General features: G+C 40.5%; 1 protein-coding gene across 2 annotated transcripts in view; it reads left to right on the top strand.

Moving 5' to 3' along the window:
- Window positions 1-6,528: 6,528 nt before the first annotated feature.
- arid1ab (AT-rich interactive domain 1Ab) overlaps window positions 6,529-13,761 on the top strand; it is a 135,466-nt gene continuing 128,233 nt past the window's right edge. For both annotated transcript variants that reach the window (XM_061897398.1, XM_061897397.1), the window contains exon 1: window positions 6,529-7,815. In XM_061897398.1, the coding sequence (XP_061753382.1) occupies window positions 6,940-7,815 (876 nt within the window). In that variant the 5' untranslated portion in view covers window positions 6,529-6,939. The remainder of the gene's footprint in view (window positions 7,816-13,761) is intronic.

Genomic DNA, 13,761 nt, shown 5'->3' with positions numbered 1-13,761 from the left:
TCTGGTTGAATTGTTGACCACTCCTCTTGACAAAAGTGGTGCAGTTGTTTCTTCAGCATTGTCCACACGTCAGGACTTTGGGTAGGCCACAGAACTTTTTGCATAGCTCGGTTGGTAGAGTGGCCGTGCCAGCAACTTGAGGGTTGCAGGTTCGATTCCCGCTTGTGCCATCCTAGTTACTGCCGTTGTGTCCTTGGGCAAGACACTTTACCCACCTGCTCCCAGTGCCACCCACACTGGTTTAAATGTAACTTAGATATTGGGTGTCACTATTTAAAGCGCTTTGAGTCACTTGAGAAAAGCGCTATATAAATATAATTCACTTCACTTTGGGTGACCACAGAACTTTCCTCCAGAAGGTCTTATCTTTGTCCATGTGATGTCAGATGAAACAAAAATTGAGCCGTTTGGCCACAATAACCAGCAATATGTTTGGAGGAGAAAAGGCGAGGCCTTTAATCCCAGGAACACAAGTCCCACCGTCAAGCATGGTGGGGGTAGTATTATGCTCTGGGCCTGTATTGCTTCCAATAGAACTGGTGCTTTACAGAGACTAAATGGGACAATGAAAAAGGAGGATTACCTCCACCTTCTTCAGGACAACCCAAAATCATCAGCCAGGAGGTCGGGTATTGGCCGCAATTGGGTGTTCCAACAGGACAATGACCCCAAACACATGTCAAAAGTGGTAAAGGAATGACCAAATCAGGATATAATTAAGGTTTTGCCTAGAGGAGTGGTCAAAAAATTCAACAAGAAGCTTGCTACCAAAAGCACATTTTTGCAGTGAAACTTGCCAAGGAACATATAACCAAATATTAACATTGCTGTATGTATGCTTTTGACCCAGCAGATTTGGTCACGTTTTCGGTAGACCCAGAATAATTTCATGAAAGAACCAAACTTCATGAATGTTTTTTGTGACCAACAAGTATGTGCTCGGATCACTCTATCACAAAAACAAGAGTTGTAGAAATTATTGGAAACTCAACACAGCCATGAAATTATGTTCTTTACAAGTTTATGTAAACGTTTGATCGCAACTGTATTTCAGCCAAAATACGTTCAAAATTGTGCATCCAGTTGTTCCATATCGCAGCTAACTTTAACCAAAACTCAGACTACATTGTGGACAAGTCGCCTGTCAATATAATAACAGGGCAAATACATAGAGATGTACAGTACGTGTATATTTAAATAATTTCCAATATTTTGTGTTTTGCTGCTGTGAATTTCCATATTGCCGGACCAATAATAGCTCATTTTATTCTAATGACATAAAGTCTGTTGTTCCTAGCATTAGCACAGAGAAAAGTATTATGTTGTCTCAATAAGCTCACTGTACACATACAAAGGGATATAGATCTGAGTTTATTTCCTGATGATATGATCTCAAGGGATGTAGACATACAAACTGACAGCAATGGCTGGGCACTCATATATTTATATATATATATATATATATATATATATATATATATATATATATATATATATATATATATATATATATATATATATATATGTATATATATATGCAAGTGTAAATATAGTCCTGGGAAAACAGGTCATAAAGTCAGGACAATACTTGACACATTGACTTTTTTAAGTCTTTTCGTATGTAAACTTTTTTTTGCCTATATATATATATATATATATATATATATATATATATATATATATATATATATAGGCAGCATTTTAAAAAAGTCAATGTGTCAAGTATTGTCCTGACTTTATGACCTGTTTTCCCAGGACTATATTTACACTTGCCCAAACAAACCGTACTACTCTTGTCAGTTTTAACAAGACCAAGTATGGAGATTCATTTATGTCTTTATTACGCAAGCTTCTTTTGGACACTGAATATTTTCACATCAAATTATACTGACAATTTCACTACATAAAAATCTGTAAGCAAAATGTACGTTTCAAATGCAGTTTGTTAAAATATTGTATTTTAAAATTCAGCGTGTAATGTAGAAAATCAGGGTATAAAAATTTTGTGTAAAAATTCATTGCAGAAATATTCAGTGCAGAAAAAAATCAGTGTAAAAATATCAGTATAAAAAAATCAGTGTAGAAAAATGTTGTGTAAAAAATATTCAGTGCAGAAATATTTGTTACTTCATCACTCAAGACCCACGTTCTGTAAATTAAGTGTGAAGCACCTCGTTGCCTGTTTTTGAGACAAAATTGATTGATTCAGTCTTAGAGGGGGACTGCACTTTTTGGGGGAATTTTGCCCATTGTTCACAATCATTATGAGAGACAAGAAGACAAAATTTGGTTTTCTTTTGCATTTTAACATATAAAAATCAGCTTGTTCTAGGTACCTAGCAATGCAGCCAATGAGAGCAATCTATTCTATCTCTAAATCACTTTGAAAATGCTTTCAAAAACTGTCACCAATCCTTCATTTACATCCCGCAACCTGTATATTAAACCAAACTTTAGCGACATTGTTTTTGTAAAAGCGAACACTGAGGAACTTTTTTCTGTCGTAGTAACAAATCGTCGTGCGACAGTATTAGCCATAGAAGCTAACTACGGCAAGAGATAAGCTAGCTTCTACGCAGGTACGAAACGCGTTTAAGTTTTTAATGCACAACAACGCGATGAGACACCAATTTGTACTGACTAAGAAACATAAACAATCATATTACAGAATCTGTAATGTATTAGCCCACATTTCATGTTTTGTTTGTACACAGCGTATGTACTGTATTTGTAATAACACGCATGACATGCGGCGTGTATCATGATCAATATAAAGTGTGACTCACTTAATGGAGAGTTGTCTGTTTGGTCCAGCTGGCCGAGGATGTTTTTTGTGGTTTATTTGGGGTAAGCATGCCATTTATGTCGAAATAACTCGTCTCCAATTTCCTGCTCCAGCGTCACAACTTTTTCTTCGTGCTCGCTTTTAAAAGCAGCAGTTCATCCTTCCCTCATTCGGTTCAAACAGATAAGGTTTTGAATGCTCATTTTTCCAATAATAGTCGTCTTCGTTGTTTGTTACCAAGTCTGCCATGATTACAACACACATTGTTGCCAGAAGTCCGAAGTGCGCTGCTATGGAAACGGAAATAAATGCACGTAAAATATTAGTCCCGGAAATGATTAAAACGATCAAAATACGGTAAATATTGTACATATTACTATAAACATGTCTGTTACTGCATTATATATAGATTTGCGGTGTGTATATAAAATGTTGATTGAGGGTTTTAAAGTGGTTTTAGAGGGCTTTGAATGCTAAATTGGTGACTCCCATTAACTGCATCTGTCTAGAGTTGTTTTAATCATCTTTAAAATCCTAAACAAAAAGACTTGTGTGTTGGTGTCTCGCATTATGATTGTGAACAATAGGCAAAATTAACCAAAAAATGTACCGGAGTGAAGTTTTGAAGCAACAAATATTCCTGCACTCATTTTCTGACACTGAATTTTTCTGCATTTAATTTTATTGAAACTAAATTTTCACACACTGTAATTTAAATCACTGCATTTTAACAAACCAAATGTCTAAAAACACAGGTTTTGCCCTAATTAAAAAATAAAAGAAATGGTCTAAATAATTTGGCATAAAAAATTGCAGTTCATAAAATTCAAACGGCAAAAATTCAGCGATATAAATTCAGTGTCCAAAAAAACCCATTTTATACTAAAAACACAAATTTACTTCCATATCAAGAATGTCAAGTGTGAACTCACCCTCATTTTTTTAGTCAATCAACCCTGATTTGCATACGACTTTTAAGCCAACAGGCATGGCCTTTCTACGTGGTTGATATGTTCATGTATGAGTCGAGTTAAAATGGATTAACCCAGATTTCATGTTTTGTTTGTACGCAGGGTATGTACTGTAGTTGTAATAACATGCATGACATGCGGCGTGTATCATGATCAATATAAAGTGTGACTCACTTAAGGACAGTTGTCTGTTTGGTCCAGCTGGCCGGGGATGTTTTTTCTGGTTTATTTGGGGTAAGCATGCCATTTATGTCGAAATAGCTCATCTCCAATTTTCTGCTCCAGCGTCTCACCTTTTTCTTCGTACTCACCTCTAGAAGCAGCAGTTCATCCTTCGATCATTCGGTTCAAATAGATAAGGTTGTGAATTCTCATTTGTCCAATAATAGTCGTCTTTGTTGTTTGTTACCAAGTCTGCCATGATTACAACACAAATAGTTGCCAGAAGTCAGAAGTGCCCTACTATGGAAACGGAAATCAATGCACACAAAACGGAAATGATCAAAACGATCAAAATACGGTAAATATTGTACATACTACTATAAACATGTCTGTTACTACATTATATATAGATTTGCGGTGTGTATATAAAATGTTGATTGAGGGTTTTAAAGTGGTTTTAGAGGGCTTTGATGCTAAATTGGTGACTCCCATTAGCTGCATCTGTCTAGAGTTTTTTAAATCATCTTTAAACTCCTAAACAAAAAGATTTGTGTGTTGGTGTCTCGCATTATGATTGTGAACAATAGGCAAAATTCCCCAAAAATGTACCGGAGTTAAGTTTTGAAGCAACAAATATTTCTGCAGTCATTTTCTTACAATTAATTTTTCTGCATTTAATTTTTTGGAAACTGAATTTTCACACACTGTAATTTAAATCACTGCATTTTAACAAACCAAATGTTTAAAGGGGAACATTATCACAATTTCAAAAGGGTTAAAAACAATAAAAATCAGTTCCCAGTGGCTTGTTGTATTTTTTGAATTTTTTTTCAAAATGTTATCGGTCTCGGAATATCTCTAAATAAAGCTTTAAAGTTCCTTATTTTCGGCTCTCTGCGAAGACACTGGCCATTTCCCTGTGACGTCACACAGTGCTGCCAATGTAAACAAACAATGGGAATACCACAGCGAGATATAGTGACATTAGCTCGGATTCAAACTCGGATTTCAGCAACTTATGCGATTCAACAGATTACGCATGTATTGAAACAGATGGTTGGAGTATGAAAATTTTGAAGAAGAAACTGAAGCTATTGAGCGAATAGCTATTGACGCTATTCAAACACTATTAAAACAATAAGCAGATAAGGGATCTTCCAGAATTATCCTAGTAAATGTGTCTAATTACATCTGAAACGCTCACACTGCTGCCGCCCGGAGCTGTCGCTTTTTTAAATTTTTTTATTTATTTTTTTCTAGTCCTTCACTATCAATATCCTAATTCACAAATCTTTCATCCTCGCTCAAATTAATGGGGAAATTTTCGCTTTCTCGGTCCGAACTGCTCTTACTGCTGGTGGCTCCCATTAAAAACAATGTGAATATGTGTGGAGCCCTGCAACTCGTGACGTCACGTGCACATACTTCCGGTAAAGGCAGGGCTTTTCCATTAGCGGCCAAAAGTTGCGAACTTTATCGGCGATGTTCTCTACTAAATCCTTTCAGCAAAAATATGGCAAAATCGCGAAATTATCAAGTATGACACATAGAATGGACCTGCTATTCCCGTTTAAATAAGAAAATCTAATTTCAGTAGGCCTTTAAGCCAACCCGCATGGCCTTTTAACGTGGTTGATATGTTTATGTATGTGTGGAGTTAAAATGCATTCGAGCAGAAACGATGGCCCTTCTTGGGTGTGAACCAGGGGTCTCAGACATGCGGCCCGCGAGACGTTATTTTGCGGCCCGCACCTTGATATGAAAATGTATTATTAATGCCGCCCGCGAGTTTTATATGAATGCCGCTTGACATCATCATACTTGCTAACCCTCCCAATTACGCTAGACTACCGAATTTCATGGCAATCATTCTCTCAAATATCTATCGATTTTCACTCAAACTATTTTTAGGGGGTGCCTCAACGGCTCCGCCTTTAGCGTCTACAACCTGTACAAATAGCGTGCAAGCTCAGTCATATGATGTATGTGACTTCTTGAACACACGTGAGAGACTGCCAAACATACTTGGTCAACAGCCATACAGGTCACACTGAGGGTGGCCGTATAAACAACTTTAACACTGTTACAAATGTGAGCCAAACTGTGAACCCACACCAAACAAGAATGACAAACACATTTCAGTAGAACATCCGCACTGTAACACAACATCAACACAACAGAACATATACCCAGAATCCCATGCAGCCCTAACTCTTCCGGGCTACAATATATACCCCGCTACCACCAAACCCCACCCCCCCAACCCTGCCCACCACACATTAACCCCCCCTCCTCTCCGTACGTCGGTTGAGGTGGTGTATATTGTAGCCCGGAAGAGTTAGGGCTGCAAGGTGTTATGGGTATTTGTTCTCTTGTGTTTATAAGAGAACCCGAACCCTAACCCCATACAAGTACAACCCATTTATTTATTTATCATTTAAGTAAAAACCTTGCTTTACCGCCTTTTCTCACGGCCCAGCCTCACCCAGTTTCTGCATCCAGTGGCCCCCCCAGGTCATTTGAGTTTGAGACCCCTGGTGTAAACAATGTTAGCACAGTTAGTCCAGATCCAGTTTTAGTGCGATCCACTTCCGGGTTTTCGCGGTTTCCCGGCAGCTCGGTAAGATGGCTGTGTCTCGCGGAGCCTCGTGTTGGTTTGCTCGATTTGTCGCTTGCGTTCTACTTGTGTGATAGAACCCCCTCTTTTTGACATTTATTTCACGCAACAAACACACTCTGGCGTCGGCGAAATCCTCTCACCCACCGCTCTACTCGCCTTTTCTCCTTCCCCAAACTTTCCCCCTCTCCTGTTTTGAGTTGAAACGGAGTCGCGGTGGATTTACCGGATACCGGGTCCGGACGGAGGGCACCGGGGGGGGATGAACCGGGACAACGGGTATGTTGTGATCAATCAAATTGTATTTATATTCAATGATCATTCGGAGTTTAATTGTGAGTAAGTCGCCTTGCTGAGAGAAAGCGGCTGTAGAAAGAGTGGGGGGGGAGAGCGAGAGCTATATCATGGCGGCTCAGGTCGCCACTCTCAACACTAGCCCGCCATCCGAACTCAAAAAGCCGGATCGGGACTCGCAGGAGGAGTCCGCGGTGCCGGGGGAGAAGCAGCATGAGAACAAGGACGCGGGCGGAGGATCTCCCGGCCAAAAGGAGCTGCAGGACGGGAGCGATGCTGGCAACGCTGGGGGAGGAGGGGATCCTGACATGAAGAACGGCAACGGGAACGTTCCCAGGGTAAATAATAATAATCAGAATGATTCCGCTGGGCCTGAAGGGAATAACCACCCGGGCATGGGCCACCACCACACGGGCCCCTTCCCACCACCCCCGTACGGCTACAACCAGCACTACAGCCGGGGCCCTTTTCATCAACATGGCGGACAACAAAGCCCTGGCATGGCAGCTGCATCGGGGCCGGGCGTGATGGACCCTTACCCCGCTAACTCCCACGAACATGGCTACCCCAACCACTACAACAACTACTTCCAGAATAGGACTTCATATCAGGGTCAAGGATACGCGGCCATGAATTCCCCGCGTAACAACCAGCCTCCCGCGGCTGGGGGGCAGCCAGGCAAGCAGCAGCAGCAGCCAGCAGGAGGAATGGCTGCCTCTTATAACAACCAGAGGTATAACATGGGAAACCAACAGCCCACGTCCACGCCAACTTTAAATCAGCTTCTGACGTCCCCCAGCTCGGCCAGGAGCTACCCTAACTACCCGCAAGGAGACTACAACAACCAGGAAGGGGGCAGCAAGGCAACAGGGGACATGGCGAGCACTACTCAGTATAGTGGGGTTCATCCGGGTTGGCAACAAAGGACCCACCACCCGTCTCCAATCAGCCCGGGGAACACCGGACAGCCGCCGAATAGAAACCAGGTAACTCTCACTCCTCACACCGACTATCTTGAAGCCATGGGGGGACCAGCCAGCCATTGTCTATGGAGCAAGAGCTCTAAAATGGCTGCCTCTCTCTTCCTCACAACACCACCCCCTGTAATACTGTTTAGATCCAGCCTCAACCCGTGTTTACCGCTTCAAAACAACTTTTGGGCAGCGTGCGGGGTCGGTCTCCGTGTGAGAGTTTGACCGGGTACGCTAGGAGTTTGCAGGACAAGGTGTGTTAGAGGTATTTCTCGTCCTTCTCCCATGATTAGATTGCAGCCAGGTCGCCGGTGTTTGGAGCTAAAACAAGACGAGGCGCATGGTTGCCATGCATGCTATCAAACTGTCAAGTGTCCAAACGGCGGCGAAATGACAGCCATCGACGTGCAGAAGTCATTTGCATATTCATTAAGAGCGCACCGTGCACGCTGTGCGCTACAAAACGCTGCTGCACAGTGAGCGAGTGTGCACATTTTTGAAGGCAATTCTTAACTTGGATCAAAAGTGTGATTTCGATTTGACGAGAAGGTTTCAGTCAAGTCGGTGTGGTTCTTTTTTTTTTTTTCTCTCTCCCCCCTTTCGTCCCTCGATCCGCGTTGTAAACACGAGCCCCGCTGGCTGGAGTTAGCTAAGTGCAGATTGCCTTTTGCTTTGGGATTTGAATTATGGAGGTAAAATCCTGCTGTCAGAGCCACTAGACAGTTGGTCTTAGGTTGACATGCGAGCCGAGATCTGATTGGCTGCCCGTCCCTCCGCTCTTGGCCATTTATAATTGAATCTAATGGAAAGGCTGCAGCCTCCCTACCCTGTGGTATACTCCTCCACCAATAGTGCTACTTTTCCCTTCCCTTTTAAAGGCCTACTGAAACCCACTACTACCGACCACGCGTCTGATAGTTTATATATCAATGATGAAATATCAACATTGCAACACATGCCAATACGACCTTTTTAGTTTACTAAATAGCAATTTTAAATTTCCCGGGAGTTTCTTGTTGAAAACGTCGCGGAATGATCACGTGTACGCGTGATGTCACGGACTGTAAGGAAATATTAGCGCTGCGCACACACACACAGCTAAAAGTCGTCTGCTTTAACCGCGTAATTACACAGTATTTTGGACATCTGTGTTGCTGAATCTTTTGCAATTTGTTCAATTAATAATGGAGAAGTCAAAGTACAAAGATGGAGTTGGGAAGCTTTAGCCTTTAGCCACACAAACACACGGTGATTCCTTGTTTAAAATTCCCGGAGGTGAAGCTTTCCTATGGATTAGAGCGGTCAAGCGAACGTGGATCCCGACCAAATGTCAACCAGAAGTTTTCGGTGAGAAAATTGTGGTAAAAAGTCGCCACTTACCAGAGATCAGCTGATCTTTTGCCATCCATACAGCTGCCGTCGACTTCCATCAGACACTGGCATCAAGACACCCGTGGACACACCCTTCCGACTATCAGGTACTATTAAACTCACTAAAACACTAGCAACTCAATAGAAAGATAAGGGATTTCCCAGAATTATCCTAGTAAATGTGTCTAAAAACATCTGAATCTTTTTTTTTACTTGATTTTTTTTTTTTCTAGTCTGTCGCTATCAATATCCTCTAACACGAATCTTTCATCCTCGCTCAAAATAATGGGGAAATTGTCGTTTTCTTGGTTCGAATAGCCCTTTTTGATGGAGGCTCCCATTAAAAAAATGTGAGGATGTGAGGAGCCCTCAACTGGTGACGTCATCTTCTGCGACTTCCGGTAAAGGCAGGGCTTTTCTATTAGCAACCAAAAGTTGCAAACTTTATCGTGGATGTTCTTTACTAAATCCTTTCAGCTAAAATATGGCAATATCGCTAAATGATCAAGGATAACACATAGAATGGACCTCCTAACCCATTTAAATAAGAACATCTAATTTCGGTAGGCCTTTAAACGGGGATAGCAGGTCCATTCTATGTGTCATACTTGATCATTTCGCGATATTGCCATATTTTTGCTGAAAGGATTTAGTAGAGAACATCGACAATAAAGTTTGCAACTTTTGGTCGCTTATAAAAAAGCCTTTCCTTTACCGGAAGTCACAGACGATGACGTCACCCGTGTGAGGTCTCCTCACATATTCACATTGTTTATAATGGGAGCCTCCAACAAAAAGAGCTGTTCGGACCGAGAAAACTACTATTTCCCCATTAATTTGAGCGGGGTTGAAAGATCAGTGGCTGAGGATATTGATAGCGAAGACATAGAGAAAAAAAAAAAAAGGCGATTGCATTGTGAGCGATTCAGATGTTTTTAGACACATTTACTAGGATAATTCTGGGAAATCCCTTATCTTTCTTTTGTGTTGCTAATGTTTTAGTGAGATTATATAGTACCTGATAGTCGGAGGGGTGTGTCCACGGGTGTCTTGACGCCAGTCTCTGAGGGAATTAGTCACGGCAGCAGCAGCAGCACGACAGAAGTTCTGCTGATCTCCGGTAAGAGGCGACTTTTTACCACAATTTTCTCACTGAAACCTGCCAGTTGACAAGTGGTCGGGATCCATGTTCGCTTGACCGCTCTCATCCATAGGAAAGCTTCACTTCCGGGAATTTTAAACAAGGAAACACCGTGTGTTTGTGTGGCTAAAGGCTAAAGCTTCCAACCTCCATCTTTCTACTTTGACTTCTCCATTATTAATTGAACAAATTGCAAAAGATTCAGCAACAAAGATGTCCAAAATACTGTGTAATTGCGCGATGAGAAGAGACGACTTTTAGCCGCTAGTGGTGCTGCGCTAATATGTCCCCTCCATCATACACGTGATCATTACGCGACGTTTTCAACATGAGACTCCGCGGGAAATTTAAAATTGCAATTTAGTAAACTAAAACGGCCTTATTGGCATGTGTTGCAATGTTAATATTTCATTATTGATATATAAACTATCAGACTGCATGGTCAGTAGTAGTGGGTTTCAGTAGGCCTTTAAAGAGATTCCGAATGCAATCTTAGTATGTTCACATGTTGCAGTTATTGTTTTTTTTTGCAGAATTACATCAACATACATGACAATTCCCCCGAAACATTATATAAGGGATGAATTACTGGATTTTGGGATGCATTTGTGAGGACATTTTTCATAATTTCACACTGAATAGTGTATGAATATTTGTTTTCTTAAATCAGAGTGTACAGTTTGGTGCTGGAGTAAATTAGAGTTGTTTGGTTTCCTGAAGTTCTGCACGCTGCTTAGGGCCGCCCGTTCTCGTTGCAAATATGCTCATACGATCGTAAAATAACATTTACAATCAAACCCAATTTTTTTTTTTCAGATTATTTAGATTTAGACATGAAATATGGAAGTTTCAAGTAGGGCTGGGCGATATTGGCTTTTATTAATATCGCAATATTTTCATGCCATATTGCGATATGCGATATAATTTACGATATTTTGCCTTGGCCTTGAATGAACACTTGATGCATATTATCACAGCTGTATGATGATTTTATGTGTCTACATTATAACATTCTTCTTCATACTGCATTCATATATGCTACTTTTAAACTTTCTTGCAGAGAGGGAAATCACAACTAAGTCAATTGACCAAAACTGTATTTATTAAATACTCTTCATTCTCTCAAGGGTGACTTTTAAAATGAAAGAACACATTAATAGTGTTGCTACCTTTTTGTAGTAACACTTCTGCTGCATACTTTGCAAATTGCTGAATATCTTCCCGCATGAAGCCAAACCACCAGATAATGGATCCCCTGCTCTTTATTTTGGACATTTATTGTTCTTCCTCCATTTGTGATAAGTGTCGCACCTTCTCTCTCTTGTATTGTCACAATCTCCGCTCGCTTGACCTGTCTCAGCTAACGTTAGCCATGCTGCTACCTCTCTGATCGGCGAGAGCTATGACGCTACACGCGCGAGAGTATGTGACGTATGTAAGAAGGCGGGCTTGTTTTCCGTATAAGTCAGAATGAGAGACGCGGTGGAGTGAGAAACGGCTGTTGTGTAATGCCCGCAGCTAAAAGCAACTCGACCTGCCTCAGCTAACGTTAGCATATGACGCTAGACGCGCGACAGTTTGTGACGTATGTAACAAGGCGGGCTTGTTTTACGTCTCTGTGAGAAGGAGAGACAAGAAGGAGTGACAAAAAGCCAGTAAAGTAATGCCCACAGCTACAAGCAACGGTGTGAGAACATATAATCGAATATTACGATATAGTAATTTTCTATATCGCACAGAGACAAACCTGCAATTTATCGTTTATATCAATATATCGCCCAGCCTTAGTTTCAAGGTCAAACTCTCCCCTAGAGTTGTGCAATATACAATATAGAATGCAGCTGAGATAGGCTCCAGCACCCCCCGCCACCCCAAAAGGAACAAGCGGTAGAAAATGGATGGATGAATGATACAATGTTTGGCCAGAGATATAGATTTAAAAAACTCCTTTACTGTCAAGGTGACTTTTCCGGTTTTATACACTATTTCTTCGCTCTCTGTAACACTCATTTTTTATTTATCTTTTCACTCCATGCAAAGAATCAACAGCAATATGGCACAACCAAACTGTGCCTCCCATTGCTCAGTAATCACCTCCTGTTTTGCTAGGTTACAGACCAGTGTCTTCGTTAATGCAACCAACCATGCTTTTATTTATTTCTGGTTTTTACGACCAAAAAGATAAAACAAACCAAAATTTAAAAAATGTTATACATATATATAGTATGTATGTGTGTGTGTGTATATATGTATACTATATATGTATGTGCATATATACATAGTAATGAATATGTGTCTATCCGTCCATATACATGTATGTATGTATATTCTGTACATGTGTATATATATGTGTGTATGTCTGTCTATCATGCATATCGTACACATTTTTTAATTGATACCGATTGCGTGTCTATTGCGATATATATACATATTGATATCTTTTATTGGCCCAGCCCTACCATCTCCATATCCTGATAACTAATGTTGATGACAACAGGCCTGGGTCGATAACACATTTTGCTGGAAAAAATATTGACATCCAAATTATTGTCGATAAACAATATTATTGTCAACATTATTTTGAGACTAAATGATAATGCATAATGATAATGATGCACATACAGTATACCATTTCAAATTAAATAAACTTGCGTTTCTTGTGTATTTTAACATTTTAATTGGAATGTAAACTTATAATTCTCCAATTAAATAAAACAAAACAATAATAACAATAAAATATACTATGTCTGTTAGCAAAAATGTTTCTTTGAAAAAAAATCCCACCCAAAAGCAATAAAATAGGTTCTGTCTTTGTTGAGGAGGGTATGGGGGACCCTCAAATATATAAAAATAAAACAATAAATAAAATAGCTAAAGTTATAAATGGGTTGTACTTGTATAGCGCTTTTCTACCTTCAAGGTACTCAAAGCGCTTTGACACTACTTCCACATTCACCCATTCACACACACATTCACACACTGATGGAGGGAGCTGCCATGCAAGGCGCCAACCAGCACCCATCAGGAGCAAGGGTGAAGTGTCTTGCTCAGGACACAACGGACGTGACGAGGTTGGTACTAGGTGGGATTTGAACCAGGGACCCTCGGGTTGCGCACGGCCACTCTCCCACTGCGCCACGCCGTGACCAAAATAATCACAGTTGCCATTATTACCGCAGTATTGGTATTATATACACACGTTTTAACTTTGTTGTATGAATAAAAAAAAAGGCACACAATATACTTTCTTGGCGGACAAAACAGGAAATATTGTTGTGGTTTCATTAAGAGCAATATCATTTTTATTTGTGTGTTTAAATATGTTTTTCATTTCATAACGTTTTACAATGTTTTTTTACTAAATGCAAATTAGGTGATCATTGCTGGACTTCCGGCGTATGTGACGTCACGAGTGCATTTCCTGTGGAAAATGCAGTGCTTCAACTCGA

Source organism: Nerophis ophidion, linkage group LG04 (assembly GCF_033978795.1).
Source record: "Nerophis ophidion isolate RoL-2023_Sa linkage group LG04, RoL_Noph_v1.0, whole genome shotgun sequence".
NCBI classification, from domain to species: domain Eukaryota; kingdom Metazoa; phylum Chordata; class Actinopteri; order Syngnathiformes; family Syngnathidae; genus Nerophis; species Nerophis ophidion.
This window is presented reverse-complemented; position numbering and strand designations above follow the sequence as displayed.